Source organism: Hypanus sabinus, chromosome 21, assembly GCF_030144855.1.
Source record: "Hypanus sabinus isolate sHypSab1 chromosome 21, sHypSab1.hap1, whole genome shotgun sequence".
NCBI classification, from domain to species: Eukaryota; Metazoa; Chordata; class Chondrichthyes; order Myliobatiformes; family Dasyatidae; genus Hypanus; species Hypanus sabinus.
The window spans coordinates 65,845,283-65,863,642 of record NC_082726.1 but is presented as its reverse complement, the minus strand read 5'-3'; the positions used below and the strand labels follow the sequence as shown (position 1 = coordinate 65,863,642).

General features: G+C 45.0%; 1 protein-coding gene across 1 annotated transcript in view; it reads right to left on the bottom strand.

The window, feature by feature from the left end:
* The window catches only part of wdfy4 (WDFY family member 4), a 306,893-nt gene that overhangs the window by 265,186 nt on the left and 23,347 nt on the right, over positions 1-18,360 (bottom strand). Inside the window, exons 5-6 of the mRNA XM_059946114.1 lie at positions 12,396-12,582; positions 11,838-12,027 (exon numbers count right to left, since the gene is read on the bottom strand). Coding sequence (XP_059802097.1) covers positions 11,838-12,027; positions 12,396-12,582 — 377 coding nt within the window. The remainder of the gene's footprint in view (positions 1-11,837; positions 12,028-12,395; positions 12,583-18,360) is intronic.

Sequence of the window (18,360 nt, the reverse complement as noted above, 5' to 3'; positions counted from 1 at the left end):
GGGGAGGGGGGGATAGAGTTAACCATATAACAATTACAGCATGGAAACAGGACATCTCGGCCCTTCTAGTCCGTGCCGAATGCTTACTCTCACCTAGTCCCACTGGCCCGCACTCAGCCCATAACCCTCCATTCCTTTCCTGTGCATATACCTACCCAATTTTACTTTAAGTGACAATATTGAACCAACCTCTACCACTTCTACTGGAAGCTCGTTCCACACAGCTACCACTGTTTGAATAAAGAAGTTCCCCCTTGTGTTACCCCTAAATTTTTGCCCCCTAACTCTCTACTCATGTCCTCTTGTTTGAATCTCCCCGACTCTCAATGGAAAAAGCCTATCCACGTCAACTCTATCTATCCCCCTCATAATTTTAATTGTTTGCATAATTGTTTATAATTGTTTGCAGGATATAAATTTGTTACAAATATATAATACCTAAAGTCAGACAAAATGACTGTGGCTATCTTAGCCCATTTCTCAGGAGGACCACATACACAAATTTACAGCACCTTTCCCGTTCACTGAAAGAACTGTTGGGTAGTTTAACATAAACACAAGAGTTTCTGCAGATGCTGGAAATCTTGAAAACAGACACACAAAATGCTGGAGGAACTCAGCAGGCCAGGCAGCATCAATGAAGGAGAATAATGATTGGTGCTTTGGGCCAAGACCCTTCATCAGGTAGATGATCATGTGAAATGGAGAATTGTCACACTGGATCTGTGGAAAATGCTCATCTAACTTGCACCCTTCCATCTCCTGTTAAACTTAATCTAATTTTGTCAATGGAAAGGAAATCACTACTGCCTTGCAGCGATTAAGAATGTTAATTAATTCAGTTAGGCACTCTTATTCCTCTGCATATCTGAGTAGAAAGATCCTTAGCAGTTCATTGAAATCCTCATTTTCAATGCTGTTATAATATTTTATTTTACTTACAGTGCAGAATAGGCATTTCGAGCCTCACCACTCAGCAAACCTCAACAAGCCCAATTTCACCCTAACTAATCTGAGCACATTTACAATGACCACATCACCTACTCGGTACATTTTTGGACTGTGGGAGGAAACCAGAGCACCTGGAGAAGATGCACACATTCCAGGGGAGGAGTTACAGAGAATTCTTTAGAGAACACCGGGACTGAACTCTAAACTCCAACAGCCAGAGGTTTAATAGCTTCGTGCTAACTGCCATGCTATCGTGGCACTAAACTCAAAGCAGCTGAGATTCAACGTCAAAAAAATATGAAGTGATGCAGGGATGAGTGAGGATATAAATTAACTGAGAAATATTAATTAAAAGAAATGATCTTAATAAGGTTGTGAGAGAAAGCCATAAGTCTGCATATAAGCCATAGGAGCAGAATTAGCCATTTGGCCTCTCGAGTCTGCTCCACCATTCAATATATAGTACAAGTCTTCAAAAGAATAAGCTTATAAGGTTTCTAAAAAGGTATTAGCTTTAGGATTAGATGTGTATGGCATAAAAGTACAGAACTTAATGTAAAACTTTATAAGGGGGGGCATAGTAGCACAGCAGTCAGCACAACTCTTACAACTCAGCAATCACCAACTGGGATTCAATTCCTGCCGCTGTCTGTAAGGGGCTTGCATGTTTTCCCCGCGACTGTGTGTGTTTCCTCTGGGTGATCTGGTTTCCTCAAACATCCCAAAGACGTACAGGTTAGGGTTGGTGTAGTTGTGGGCATCTATATTGGTGCCAAAAGCAAGGCAACACTTGCGAGCTGCCCTCGTCACACCCTCAGACTGTGTCGGTCATTGACACTAATAACACATATCACAGATCATTTCGGAGTTTCGAAGTACATGTGTCAAATAAAGTGAATCTTAAATTATCAGCTGTAAACCTCATCTGGAGCATTGCATCCGGACACAATGCTTTGGGAAGTACAAGTATACATGTACAGTATACCAGCTAAGGAAACAACTTTTCTCTGGATCAAAATACACAACATAGTACATATAACTCACACATAATACATTAAGTATTATTACCAAAAATAACTTAAATAATAAGGTCCATTTACGACACAGGATAAGAAGTATAGCACTACTGGCGCTTCATGCGTGGTGAGACCTGGGTGGTGGCAGGGAGTTCAGTAGTCTCACGATCTGGCGGAAGATGCAGTGGGTTATCGGAATATAACTAAGGATGTATGACTACTATTATCAGGTAGAGTGATAGAGATGCTGGATTAGTCTCTTTTCAGCCATTGTTAAAGCAAATTCAAAGTCAAGTTGATTCTCATGCACAAATACATGTCTGTACAAGTGCAACAAAACACTGGCTTGCAGTTGCATCACTGGCACTGGCAACATGTAATCAACTAAAGAGTTAAAAATTTAAGGCGCTTTCATGAAGAACTGTAAATAGGAATTAGTTAACACTACTATCAGAGAAAATTGAAAATTTGGCAAATGCAAGCAGAAACTAGAGATGCTAGGGTCTCAAAACACCAGAGGAACTCAGCAGGTCAAGCAGCATCTGTGAAGATGAATAAACAGTCAGACCGCTCATCAGACTGAGACCACTCGTCAGGACTGGAAAGGGAGGCGGGAGAAGCCAGAATAAGAAGCTGGAGAGAGGAAGGAATTACAGGCTGGCAGGTAACAAGTGAAATGGGGCAGCATAGTAGTGTTGTGGTATCACAACATCTAACTGTACCAGTGACCAGCATTCAATTTCCACCGCTGCCTGTGAGGAGTTTATATGTTCTCCCCATGACCGTGTGGGTTTCCACTGGGTGCTCTGGTTTCCTCCCACAGTCCAAAGACATACTGGTTGGTAAGTTAATTGTTCATTGTAAATTGTCCCATGATTAGGCTAGGGTTAAATCAGAGATTGAAGGGCCAGAAGCACCTATTCCATGCTGTATCTCAATAAATTAATAAATAATCACATTAGTGACTGCGGTAGCTTTCAGTGCACAAACCAAGTGTCCATATTAAAGCACTTAACACTTCCATTTTATTATTTTTTGTATGTGTAACAGTTTAGGACATTTTAAGGAATTAATAGATAGAAGAGACCTATGGGTGGCGTGGCTCAAAGGGCCAGAGAGGCCTGTTCCAGGCTGTATCTCTAAATAAAATAAAATAAATAACATTTATAAGACTGCCTCCCACCCCCACTGATTGGATAAACAGGGGGTACCAATTACCAGTGTCAAACAGCTTAATATACTCTCAGTCAGCACACACAAAGTGCTGTGGAACGCAGCAGGAAAGGTAGCATCTATAGGAAGAAGTACAGTCAGTGTTTCAGGCCGAGATCCTTCCTGACGAAGGATCTTGGCCCGAAACGTCGACAGTGCTTCTTCCCATAGATGCTATCTGGCCTGCTGCATTCCACCAGCATTTTGTTAGTGTTGCTTGAATTTCCAGCATCTGCAGATTTCCTTGTGTTTGTGAATATACTCTCTGTGGCTGCTTTTTTGGGTACACCTGCACATCTGTTCGTTAATGCAAATATCTAATCAGCCAATCAGAGGACCACAACTCAATGCATAAAAGCACGCAAACATGGTCAAGAGGTTCAGACCAAACATCAGAATGGGGAGGAAATGTGATCTAAGTGACTTTGACTGTGGAATGATTGTTGGTGCCAGATGGAGTGGTTTGAGTTTCTCAGAAACTGCTGATTTCCTGGGATTTTCACACACAGCAGTCTGTAAAGTTTACATAGAGTGGTGAGGAAAACAAAATAACATCCAGAAAACGGCAGTTCTATGCTTAAAAATGCCTTGTTAAAGTGAGAGGTCAGAGGAGAATGGCCAGAATGGTTCAAGGTGCCTTGAAGGTGACAGTAACTCAAATAACCACATGTTACAACAGTGACGTGCAGAAAAGCATCTCTGAATGCACAACAGGTCGAACCTTGAAGTGGATGGGCTACAGCAGCAGAAAACCTCACCAGGTTCCACTCCTATACCTAGTAATGTAGCCACTGACTGCATAGGTGTTACAGATTTAACATAACCGGCAAAACAATTACAAGAGAGTTCAGTGAAACATTTTTCACTCAAGCAGTATTAAGTATCAAGAAAGGACGGTGCTTGCAAAAGCAGTCAAGGTTTCTGGATGAAGATTAAGAGAAGTGATTCAGAGGACAACAGGGTAAGAGCTAGGAAGTGAAAATATGCAAAACAGCTCAATATTTCACCATAATTTGACCAGCTTATTCAAAAGTACATTTTATTATTAATATATTTTATTATTTATTAATTTATTTGTAGCAGTGATGTGATTTTATGTAGTGCGTTGTGCACATGGGGAAGGGGTGGGGGACACTGTTTCACTTGTAGCGTCATTTGTACATGTATATGGTTGAATGACAATAAATTTGAACTTGAAACAAGTCGATTTGCCACCAGTTCCCCAAGACATCACCACTCTCTGTGAAGGATGCTGGCTACATTCTACAGCTGGTTTATAAACACACTACAGCAAAAAAAATAATGCGTGGCGGGAAGCTGGGCGACCAGCCTAATGGTATTACAGGGTTAGTGATCCAAGTTCAATTCCACCACTGTCTGGAAGGAGTTGTACGTTCTCCCTGTCACTGTGTTGGTTTCCTCCAGGTGCTCTAGTTTCTTCACGCACTTTAATTTTATTTCTGTTTGAAAGATAAGTTGTGGAACAAGTCCCCCAGCTCAACGAGCTGTGCTGCCCAGCAACCCACTTACTTCACACTAACCTATTCACAGGATTACTTGCAATGACCAAGTAACTTACTAACCTGTTCATCTTTTGACTGTGGGAGGAAACACACGAGGTCTCCGGGAGAACATACAAACAGTTTACAGATGGTGTTGGAATTGGACTCCAAGTTCCAGTGCCCTGAGCTATAATAGCATTGCACTGAACACCACACTACCGTGATGCCCAAGTGTTAATCGGTCAATGGGCGGAGTGAGCTTGTTGGGATGGGAGGGCCTGTTGCTGTGCTGTATCTCTAAATTTAAAAAAATACTTGGTCGAACTTCTAGATTATTTTCTCTTCAAGACTTTCAATTTTAATCAGTGTATCAAGTCCAAAGAAGAAACATAAATTAGCAAAAAAAAGCGGCACACCTGAGGACTAGGAGAAATTCAGAGACCAGCAGAGGAGGACAAAGGGCTTAATTAGGAAGGGGAAAAAGATTATGAGAGAAAGCTGGCAGGGAACATAAAAACTGACTGTAAAAGCTTTTATAGATACGTAAAAAGAAAAAGAATGGTCAAGACAAATGTAGGTCATTTACAGTCAATTAAATAACTACTTTGATTCTGTCTTCACTAAGGAGGACATAAATAATCTTCTGGAAATAGTAAGGGACCGAGGGTCTAGTGAGATGGAGTTACTGAGGGAAATACATGTTAGTAGGGAAGTGGTGTTAGGTAAATTGAAGGGATTAAAGGCAGATAAATCCCCAGGGCCAGATGGTCTGCATCCCAGAGTGCTTAAGGAAGTAGCCCAAGAAATAGTGGATGCATTAGTGATAATTTTTCAAAATTCCTTAGATTCTGGATTAGTTCCTGAGGATTGGAGGGTGGCTAATGTAACCCCACTTTTTAAAAAAGGAGGGAGAGAGAAACCAGGGAATTACAGACCGGTTAGTCTGACATCAGTGGTGGGGAAAATGCTAGAGTCGGTTATCAAAGATGTGATAATAGCACATTTGGAAAGAGGTGAAATCATCAGACAAAGTCAGCATGGATTTGTGAAAGGAAAATCATGTCTGACGAATTTTATAGAATTTTTTGAAGATGTAACTAGTAGAGTGGATAGGGGTGAGCCAGTGGATGTAGTATATTTAGATTTTCAAAAGGCTTTTGACAAGGTCCCACACAGGAGATTAGTGTGCAAACTTAAAGCACACGGTATTGGGGGTATGGTATTAATGTGGATAGAGAATTGGTTGGCAGACAGGAAGCAAAGAGTGGGAGTAAATGGGACCTTTTCAGAATGGCAGGCAGTGACTAGTGGAGTACCGCAAGGCTCAGTGCTGGGACCCCAGTTGATTACAATATATATTAATGATTTAGACGAGGGAATTAAATGCAGCATCTCCAAGTTTGTGGATGACTCGAAGCTGGGCGGCGGTGTTAGCTGTGAGGAGGGTGCTAAGAGGATGCAGGGTGACTTGGATAGGTTAGGTGAGTGGGCAACTTCATGGCAGATGCAATTTAATGTGGATAAATGTGAGGTTATCCACTTTGGTTGCAAGAACAGGAAAACAGATTATTATCTGAACGGTGGCCGATTAGGAAAAGGGGAGATGCAATGAGACCTGGGTGTTATTGTACACCAGTCATTGAAGGTGGGCATGCAGGTACAGCAAGCAATGAAAAAGGCAAATGGTATGTTGGCATTCATAGCAAAAGGATTTGAGTACAGGAGCAGGGAGGTTCTACTGCAGTTATACAAGGCCTTGGTGAGACCGCACCTAGAATATTGTGTGCAGTTTTGGTCCCCTAATCTGAGGAAAGACATTCTTGCCATAGAGGGAGTACAGAGAAGGTTCACCAGATTGATCCCTGGGATGGCAAGATTTTCATATAAAGAAAGACTGGATCGACTAGGCTTATACACACTGGAATTTAGAAGACTGAGGGGGGATCTTATTGAAACGTTGTGGCGACCCATTTCCTGGCACATCCGAACCGGCTCACAATTAGCCAGCTTTCTGGCTAAGGAAGATAGCCTACGGGGGTTTGCAAGCACAGAGCTTTGGAGCCTCTGCGCCACGGGGGGCAGGTTGAGGGAGGCTTAAAAGTGAGGCTGAGGATTTCGAATAAAGTTTTTTCCTTCGACTGCAGTTACCGACTCCGTGTCATAATTTTAGCGCTGCGTGTAGCATACCGCTGCAATTGGTGACCCCGACGGTCCAAACGATTTTTGGACCAGAAATGACCAACGCCGCCTCTGTTCATGCGGTTTCATTGAAACAGCCGGATTTCTGGACACAGCGACCGAACCTATGGTTCCAGCAAGCGGAAGCCCAATTCCACGTTCGCCAGATCACCTCAGAAGACACCCGCTACTACTACGTGGTGAGCTCCCTCGACCAGGATGCAGCGGCCCAGGTCGCAGAGTTCGTACAGTCGCCCCCGGCAGACGGCAAGTACACGGAATTCAAAGCCCTGCTCCTCAGGACTTTCGGACTCTCACGGCGCGAGCGGGCTGCCCGTTTACTGCACCTGGACGGCTTGGGCGACAGACCTCCTTCGGCTTTAATGAATGAGATGTTGTCTCTGGCCGACGGACACACACCCTGCCTCATGTTTGAGTAGGCATTCCTGGAGCAGCTGCCCGAGGACATACGCCTGCTGCTGTCCGACGCGGATTTCAGTGACCCCCGGAAGGTGGCAGCCCGGGCGGACTTGCTGTGGAACGCCAAAAAGGTGAGCGGGGCGTCCATCGCACGGATCTCCCAGCCATGCTCCCAGCAGCAAACCAGTCCTGGCCCGGCCGCAGAGCCCGCCAACCCCCGGCCCAATGAACACTGGTGCTTCTACCACCAGCGGTGGGGCGCAGAAGCCCGCCGTTGTTGCCCACCTTGCAAGTTCCTCCGCTGACGGCTACGGCAGCTGGCCATCGGGATAGCCTCCTGTATGTGTGGGATAGAAGGTCGGGACGCTGGTTTTTGGTCGATACCAGTGCCAAGATCAGCATTTTACCTCCGACGAGTTATGACACCCGCAGCAGGGCACCAGGTCCCCCCCTGAGGGCCGTGAACGGCAGCACAGTGGACGCATCTAACACGGCAGTCGGTGGGGAGCTGGAGCAACTCATCGCAGGTCGCTGGCAACCCCTGGCGTTTTTCAGCAACCACCTGCGGCCACCCGAGCTCAAGTACAGTGCTTTCGACCGGGAACTGTTGGCACTCTACCTGGCAGTCCAGCATTTCAGGTACTTCCTAGAAGGTCGGCCCTTCACCGCGTTCACGGACCACAAACCGCTTACCTTTGCGTTTACGAAAGCGTCCGACCCCTGGTCATCCCGCCAGCAATGCCACCTGTCCTACATCTCTGAATACACGACGGATGTCCGACACATCTCGGGTAAGGACAATGTCGTGGCGGATGCGCACTCTCGCCCTACCGTTCATGCCCTTTCCCAAGGGGTAGACTTTGAGGCACTGGCAGAGGCACAGCAGGCAGATGAGGAGATTCCGAGTTACAGAACCGCAGTCTCCGGTTTGCAGCTCCAGGACCTCCCTGTAGGCCCAGGTGAGAGGACCCTACTCTGTGACGTCGCCACCGGCCAGCCCCGTCCCGTCGTCCCGACAGCCTGGCGTTGCCGTGTTTTCAACTCCATTCATAACTTGGCGCATCCCTCCATCCGGACGACTGTCCGGATGGTTTCCAGCAGGTTCGTTTGGCACGGACTCCACAAACAGGTCAGTGAATGGGCCAAAACGTGCATGCACTGCCAGACGGCCAAGGTGCAGCGGCACACCAAAGCCCCACCGCAGCAGTTCCATCCCGCCCACCGGCATTTCAACCACATTCACGTGGATATCGTGGGCCCCCTGCCAGTGTCGCGCAGAGCGCGGCACCTCCTGACTATCGTGGACCAGTTCACAAGATGGCCAGAGGCGGTCCCGCTCACCGACACCACCTCCGTATCTTGCGCCCGAGCCCTGATCACCACCTGGATATCTCGCTTTGGTGTACCGGCCCACATTACCTCCGACAGAGGCGCCCAGTTCACCTCCAGCCTGTGGTCAGCTATGGCCAGCCTTTTGGGGACTCAGCTGCACCACACAACTGCCTACCACCCACAGTCGAACGGGCTAGTGGAGCGTTTCCACCGTCACCTGAAGTCGGCCCTCATGGCCCACCTGAGAGGAGCCAACTGGGCGGACGAGCTTCCCTGGGTCCTACTCGGCATCCGCACAGCACCCAAAGACGCCTGCACGTCTCGTCGGCCGAGTTGGTATACGTCGCGCCCCTGGTCGTCCCCGGGGAGTTCCTACCAGCCCCATGGGGGCAAGAGGAAGATCCCGCAGCAGTCCTGGGCAGACTACGCGAGAAGCTCGGTAACCTGGCCCCCATACCCACTTCACAGCACGGGCGGAACCCGACCTGCGTACCCAAAGACCTGCAGAATTGTAAGTTTGTGTTTGTACGAAGGGGCGGGCATCCGGCCACCGCTGCAGCGGCCATACGAGGGGCCGTTTATGGTGCTCCGGAACAACGGGTCCACGTTCGTGCTGGTCGTTGGGGGGAAAGAGGAGGTTTTCACGGTGGACCGCCTCAAACCGGCCCATGTGGACCTGGCACAACCGGCCGAGTTTCCGGCACCTCGGCGCAGAGGCCGACCTCCCAAGCAGGTTCCGGCCTAGACTGTGGGCATTGGGGGGTGTATCGCCGGTTCTGGGGGGGGGGGGGTTATGTGGCGACCCATTTCCTGGCACATCCGAACCAGCTCACAATTAGCCAGCTTTCCGGCTAAGGGAGATAGCCTACGGGGCTTTGTGAGCACAGAGCTTTGGAGCCTCTGCACCATGGGGGGCAGGTTGAGGGAGGCTTAAAAGTGAGGCTGAGGATTTCGAATAAAGTTTTTCCTTCGACTGCAGTTACCGACTCTGTGTCGTAATTTTAGCGCTGCATGTAGCACACCGCTACAACGTATAAAATTCTAAAGGGATTGGACAGGCTAGATGCAGGAAGATTGTTTCCAATGTTGGGGAAGTCCAGAACGAGGGGTCACAGTTTAAGGATAATGGGGAAGCCTTTTAGGACTGAGATGAGGAAAATCTTCTTCACACAGAGAGTGGTGAATCTGTGGAATTCTCTGCCACAGGAAACAGTTGAGGCCGGTTCATTGGCTATATTTAAGAGGAAGTTAGATATGGCCCTTGTGGCTAAAAGGATCAACGGGTATGGACAGAAAGCAGGTACAGGGTTCTGAGTTGGAAGATCAGCCATGATCATACTGAATGGCAGTGCAGGTTCGAAGGGCCGAATGGCCTACTCCTGCACCTATGTTTCTATGTTTCTATCATAAAGACAGTGTAAAGCATATCGGTTGTGTTGGTATAAAAGTCAAAGTCATGTGGCAGATGTACAAACATTCTGTTTAACCACATTTGGAGTATTGTGTGAAGTTCTGGATGTAACATTACAGGAATGAGGGCAGAGCATCAGAATACTTTTCCCAGGACAGAAATGTCAAATACTAGAGAGCATAGCTCAAAGGTGAGGGGGAAATTTTAAGGAAATGTGCAGGACATTTGTTTTACACAAATAGTGATTGGTGTCTAGATGGTGCTGACAAGGGAGATGGTTGATGTAGATATGGTAGCCACACAAGGGGCATTTAGATGGAGACATCTAAATAAGGACATAAGGAATAGAGAGATATGGACCTACAGAAAAATGGGATTAATTTAACTTGGCAGCATGGACGACACAGAAATGATGGGTTGAAGGGCCTGTTACTGATTGAGTCATAAAACACTACAGTACAGAACAGAAACAGGCCCTTCAGTTCATTTAATCCATGCCAAATTATAAATCTGCCTAGTCCCAACAACCTGCTCCCAGACCTAGCTCTCCATAATCCTCCCATCCATGTACTTTTCCAAACTTCTCTTAAATGTTGAAATCAACTTGCATCCACTATTTCAGCTGGCACTTCCTCCTGAGGTCAATAAGTTTCCTTTCATGTTCCCCTTAAACACTTCACATTTCACCCTTAAACCATGACCTCTAGTTGTGGTCCCACTGAACACCAGTGGAAAAAGCCTGCTTGCATTTACCCTATCTATACCCCTCTTAATTTTGTTGACCTCTATCAAATCTCCCCTCATTCTCCTGTGAATAAAGTCCCTTATTCAACCTTTTGGAGGACTCATGTCCTCAAGTCCTGGCAACATCCTTGCAAATTTTCTCTGCACTTTTTCAATCTTATTGACATTTTTGCTGTAGATTGGCAACCGAAACTGCACACAATGTTCCAAATTAGGCCTCACCAACATCTTATACAGTTTCAAATTAACATCACAACTCCTGTACTCAATCCCTTGATTTATAAAGGCCAATGTGTCAAAAGCTTCTCTACGATGCTGCCTACCGGTGATGCCACTTTCAAGGAATTATAGATCTGTATTCCAAGATCCCTCTGTTCTACTGCACTTCACAGTACCCTGCCGGCCACCGTGTAAGTTCTACACTGGTTTGTCCTCTCAAAGTGCAACATCTCATACTTACTTACAATAAATTCCACCTGCCATTTTTCAGCCCATTTGTCCAGCGGGTCCATATCCCGCTGCAAACTTTGATCCGTGTTCTACGTTCTATTCTCTTTCCCAACTTGAGATCCAAACTCAAGAATTTATCACACTCTGGAATCTATTATCACATTGAAGAAATGTACATAGCAAATGTGAGGTAACTCTATGTTGGGCAAGTTGATGAAGGGCTCGGCAAAGAAGGGCAAAAGTTATCCATCGTTTAAAGAATCACACTAATTTGCTGCAGGAACTTAGCCGAATAGCAATATTTATGGAAGGTTATAAACAGTCCCGATCAGGGGTTCCCAACCGTGGTCCACAGAACCCTCAGTTAATGGTATGGGTCCATTGCATAAGAAAAGTTGGGAACCCCTGATCCTGGTGAAAGATCTCAGACTGAAACATTGACTGCTTATTCCTCTCCATAGATGCTGCCTGACCTCCCAAGTTCTTCCAGCATTTAGTGTGCATTTCTCTGGATTCCCAGCATCTGCAGAATCTCGTGTTCAGCATTTAAAGCATAATTTTATTTATTTATTTATTTATGCAAATTTCCTTCCAAGCATCAAGAGATTTAGTTGTACTTGCCCAAGCAACATCATATTCAGCAGTTCGTAACCCTCATTCTTCTCAAAATCAGCAAGTAACTCTGCAGAAATCTGACAGGAATCCTTCACAAAGCAGATGATATTGACAGCTGCCTGAGCTGCAACAGAGACTGGCAGTCTGCTGGCCATCGCTGATAAACTTTGAATGCACTTCTGCACAATATTACTGTCTGTGAAAAAATATAACATAAGAACATAAGAATAAGGAATCACCTGGCCCGCTGAGCCTGCTCTGCCTTTCAATAAGATCGTGGCTGATCTGGCCATGGACTCAGCTAATTCACTTTCTTACCTTCATGCCGTGTACAAGTAATATGCAAGCAAAAATAAAAGAACATTGATGGAGGTTCTAGTATGTTCTAATATTTTTGAACAAATTTATCAAACTTCAACTAAACAATCATCTGAAATGAGCTAAATTTTAATTTTTATCGGTAAAAACTGCAGAATCACACTTTAGGAATGTAAAATTTAACACAAATTTAAATTCCAGACATCAATGTCAACAGGAGTACAGAAAGAGGAAGTGTGTACTCACCATGAAGGTATCTGACAGTATTTTTAGAAGGTGTTTTTGAAATTGCCCGCAGTACATGAGATGTATACTTCTTCCAGGAAGAACACTGGTCCCACTGGGAGACAACTGCAAAGATGAGACGCCCAAGGTCATCATTTTGAATCATTGCCTCCACAGCAGAAACTTGGGTACACAAATTAACCATCACCTGCAGGAAAGACCAGTCAATGTTTAGTAGATATTTTGGAGTTGCATGTCAAGGTTTATTACTGCAGAGTAAGTACATATATATATATATATATATATATATATATATATATATATATATATATATCTCATTAATAGAGCGATACGTACATTTAGCTCAACTCATCCATTCCGACCAGCATTTCCATCTGAGCTATTTCCAGTTGCCTACCTTTGTCCCACATCCTTCCAAACCATTCCTATCCATGTACTAGTCCAAATAGTTTTTAACTCAGCTAATGCCTCAACCGCTTCCTCTGGCAGCTGGTTCCACATGCAGTCCACTAGTCTGGACTCACATCAATTTACCTATTGCACCAACAGGTCAACAGAGGACACCATCTCCACGGCACTTCATTCTGCCCTGACTCACCTCAACAGCCCCAACTCTTATGTCAGAATGCTGTTCATTGACTTTAGTTCAGCATTCAATACTGTGACCCCCTCCAAGCTGATCACCAAACTTTGCCAGCTTGGTATCAGCTCATCCTTCTGCATTTGGACCTTGGACTTTCTGACTAACAGACCCCAATCTGTTAAGTTAGACAACCTCTCCTCCTCCACTCTCACCGTGTTTGGTGAACTACATATACCTGTCTGGACACGCCTCCTGCTGACTGCTCCTGTGGCTCCCCCCACAGACCCCTGTATAAAGGCGATTGAGGCCTGAGCCCGGCCTCTCAGTCTCCAGGACGTAGTATGGTGGTCACTCACTGCTTGTTCCTTCTTCCAGTCAATAAAAGCTGATATCTCGCCTTTACGTCTCAGAGTGAGTTATTGATGGTGCATCACCATGAATATCAGCATGCCTCAAGGCTGTATGCTAAGCCCTCTTCTGTACTCCCTTTTCACCTATGACTGCGTTCCTGTACATGGTTCTAACTTCATAATCAAGTTCCCAGATGACACCACGGTGATTGGCCTGATCAGAGGGGATGTCGAGACGGCCTACAGGGACAAGGTTCAGCACCTGGCCACATGGTGTGCCGACAACAACCTGGCCCTTAATACCCAGAAGACCAAGGAGACCATTATGGGCTTCAGGCATGCTAGGAGCCACACTCACATCCCCATCCACATCAACGGAGCTATAGTGGAGCGTGTATCAAGCTTCGAATTCCTTGGTGTCCACATTTCTGAGGATTTCACCTAATCCCTGAACTCCTCCATCCTGATCAAAAAGGCGCAACAGTGCCTTTATTTCTTTCGGAGCATCAAGAAAACTCACCTCTGTCCCAGGATACTGACGGACTTCTACCGCTGTATCATTGAGAGCATACTCACCAACTGCATCTCAGTATGGTATGACAATTGTCCCGTATCGGACCGCAAAGAACTCCAGTAAACACTATTCTCTGCATTTCTGGTTAGATGCTAACAGCATTTCATTGGCTTTGTATCTGTATTCGGCACAATGACAATAAAGTTGAATCTAATCTAATCTAGTCTAACCCTCTGGGTGAAAGAGTTACCCCTCAGGTTCCCTTTGAATCTCTCTCCCTCCCACCTTCAACCTATGCCCAGGTTCACCTGACAAGAAATGCAAAAGGAAATGTAAAATTATCCCCAGAAGAGTCAGGACGCTTGCTGACACTGAACTGATTCGGCTTGAACATCAATGCCTCCTCAAGTTGCAATATCAGTCAGTTTTCATTCTGTTCATGTTGAACAGAAACCATGACATCATTCTGAAATCACTGGCCTGATTATCCAGAGATGACATTAGGAAGAACATTGGAAGAATGTTCCTTTACCGTGAATATTAACTTCAAATATTCAACAAACAAGGTGAAACAAGTAGTACTTTTATTTTTAAAATTGAGTCCTGATAAAGGTTCTAGGCCTGTAACGTCAACTGTTTATTCCTCTGTATAGATGCTACCTGACCTGCTGAGTTCCTCCTTCATTTTGTGTATGTTCCTCTAGAATTCTGCCTCTCAAAGTCCAATCCTATGTCCCCGTCATGACAGGTGAAAGTGGTAAGGCCGGCCAACCAGGGTCTGGTGAAGCTGCACAGACCAACCGCCTATACAGCGGATACAATGGATTATAGAAACATTGATAAACACAAAAAGGGGAGGTCATCCATGGCCTATACTCCAGAAGAAGATGACTCTGGACTTCTAGCATCTGCAGAATTATTTGTATTTGTATTAATTTTATTTCAATAATTTTAAAAAACAAAATGTAAGACTTATTCCATTTGATACATATAAGCACAAAATTCTAACAAGATGTATATTTGTCTGAAATCTTCTAAATTGACAGCATGGCAGAATCCTTTTAACAAAAGCTGGAGAAGTTATCCATAGTTTTCTAAGACCAAAATAATAAATCATAGGTTCAAAATCATAGTTGAACAATATATCTAATCCATCCATGGATCACAATCTGTGCTTCCATTTCCAATTGTATTCCAATCTTTAAATTGATGGACTGCACCATGTTCAAGGACTCGTCTGTTGATCTGTGTGAATACAGCATGGTTGTCATGGACTTTATAAAAATGGTTGTAGATGAGTGTGTCCCCACAAAATCATTCAGTCTTCCCAACCAGAAGCCCTGTGTGAACGGTGAGATCTGCAATCCTTGAGGACATCGTCAGAGGCATTCAAGTCTGGCGACCAAGGAAGTCACAAGAGGTCTGGGTACAATCTTCGGAAAGCCATCTCATGCATGAAGGGGCAATTCCAAACTAACGTGAATCAACAGGCGATGCTCAACAGTTGTGTCAGGGCTTGAATACTATCATCTCTTATAAAGTAAAATCAAGTGACATAGGTGACACGGCTTCACTTCCGGGTGAGCTCAATGCCCTCTGAGCTAACTTTGACCATGAAAACTGCCACAGCCTCTGGTGACCCTGTGATTTCAGTCTCCCTGAAGCCAACATGCGAGAGTGAACCCACAGGGAGCCTCCACTCTGGACAGAATACCAGGCCAAGTACTAAAGACCTGTGCTGATCAACTGACTGGAGAGTTCACTGAGATCGTTAACCTCTCGCCTTGGCAGTCTGAGGTACCCACCGGCTTGTAGCAGGCTGCACTTATATCTTTGCCTAAGAAACATGTGGTAACCTGCCTCAATGACTATCATTCTGTAGCACTTACATCCACAGTGATGAAATGTTTTGAAAGTTTGGTGATGAAATATAATCAACTCTTGCCTGAGAAGCAACTTGGATCCAGTCCAATTTGCTTTCTGGTGCAACAGATCCACAGCAGTTGCCATCTCATTGACTCTTCACTTAACCAGAACATCTGGACAGCAAAGATCATACAATAGGATACTCTTTATCAACTACAGCTCAGCATTCAAAACTATCATCCCCTCAAAACTAATCAATAAACTTCAAGACATTGGTCTCGGTACCTCCTTGTGCAACTGGATGCTCAATTTCCTCACTTGTAGACGTAGTCAGTTTGAATTGGCAATAACATATCCTCCACAATCTCCATCAGCACAGGCAGTCCACAAAGCTATGTGCCACATACAAACCATATTTAAGTTTGCTGATGTTACTACTGTCATAGGCCAAATCAAAAGTGGTAACAAGTGGGACGTTAGGAGAATACAGGGAGACTTGGATAGGCTGAGTGAGTGGGCAGATACTTGGCAGATGTCATTCAATGTGAATAAATGTGAAGTTATCCACTTTGGAAGCAGGAACAAGAGGGCAGAGTATTGTCTGAACGGTGTAGAGTTAGGTAAGGGAGAAATGCAAAGAGACCTAGGAGTCCTAGTTCACCAGTCAATGAAGGTGAATGAGCAAGTGCAACAGGCAGTGAAGAGGGCAAATGGAATGTTGGCCTTTGTTACAAGGGGAATTGAATACAAGAGCAAGGATGTTCTTTTGCATTTGTACAGGGCCCTGGTGAGACCACACCTGGAATATTGTGTACAGTTTTGGTCTCCAGGTTTAAGGAAGGACATTCTGGCAATTGAGGAAGTGCAGCATAGATTCACTAGGTTGATTCCTGGGATGGCAGGGCTGTCTTACGCAGAGAGATTGGAGAGATTGGGCTTGTACACACTGGAATTGAGGAGATTGAGAGGGGATCTGATTGAAACGTTTAAGATAATTAAAGGATTTGATAGGATTGAGGCAGGAAATATGTTCCAGATGTTGGGAGAGTCCAGTACCAGAGGGCATGGATTGAGAATAAGAGGTCGGTTATTTAAAACAGAGTTGAGGAAGAGCTTCTTCCTCCTGTGGAGGTGTGGAATGCACTGCCTCGGAAGATGGTGGAGGCCAATTCTCTGGATGCTTCCAAGAAGGAGCTGGATAGATATCTGATGGATAGGGGAATCAAGGGATATGGGGACAAGGCAGGGACTGGGTATTGATAGTGAATGATCAGCCATGATCTCAGAATGGCGGTGCAGACTGGAGGGGCCGAATGGTCTACTTCTGCACCTATTGTCTATTGTCTATTGTCTATAAATCAGCGTTTAGGAGGGAGAATGAAAATCTGGCTGAGTCAAGCCACAACAACAACCTCTCACTCAATGTCAGGAAGACCAAGTAGCTGATTATTGACTTCAGGAGGAGAAAACCAAAGGTCCATAAGACAGTCCTCATGAGAGGATCAGAGGTGGAGAGGGTCAGCAAGTTTAAATTCCCCAATGTTAGCGTTTCAGAGCTCCTGTTCTGGGTCTAGCACATAAGTGCAATTACAAAGAAAGCATGGCAGCATCTCTACTTGCTTAGGAATGTGTGAAGATTTGGCATGACAATTAAAACTTTGACAAACTTCTATAGATGTGTAGTGAAGAGTATATTGACTGGTTGCATCACAGCCTGGTATGGAAACACCAGTGCTCTTGACAGAAAGTCCTACAAAAAGTAAAGGATATGGCCCAGTCCATCAGGGATAGAGCCCTCCCCATCTCTGAGCACATCTACACAGAGCATTGTTGCAGAAAAGCAGCATCCATCATCGGGACCCCCACCACTCAGGCCATGCTTTCTTCTCGCTGTTGCCATCAGGAACGAGATATAGGAGCCTCAGGACTCACACCACCAGGTTCAGGAACAGTTACCATACCACAACCATCAGGCTACTGAATCAGAGGGGATAACTACACTTAACTTCACTTGCCCCATCACTGAAACATTGCCCAAACCTATGGATTCACTTTCAAGGACTTCTCATCTAATGTTCTCAATATTTATTGCTTATTCATTAATTATTATTATTTCTTTTATTCCTTTTGTTTTTGCACAGTTTGTCATCTTTTGCACACTGGTTGAAAGTCCAGCTGCTGCAGTCTGTCAATGATTCTATTATGGTTATTATTCTACTATGGATTTATTGAGTAGCCCCACAAGAAAATGATTCTGAGGGTTGTACATGGTCATAAAGTTACTTTGAACTTTGAAAATTGGAGGAATAGATAAATTGATATTTTGCCACGAAACTTTTCTCATTTTGAATTTGATGTCTTGAACAGTAAATGTATGCTGGATTTCAGTTGGTTATACTCGACGTGGCAACTGTTGTGCTTAAGATCACAAAAGAGTTGTGAAAGAAGCCTATTCCTTCACATAAACCAGCATCCAGCCTCCATCTCTTGTGAAAGCAGCCAACATAATCAAAGACCACACCCACCCTAGATTCTCTCTCTTCTCCCACCAGCACCCTCCCAACTTCTATTAGACAGGCCTGAAAACACATACCAACAAACTCAAAGACAGCTTCTATCCCACCATTATCAGATTAATGAACTGACTTCTCA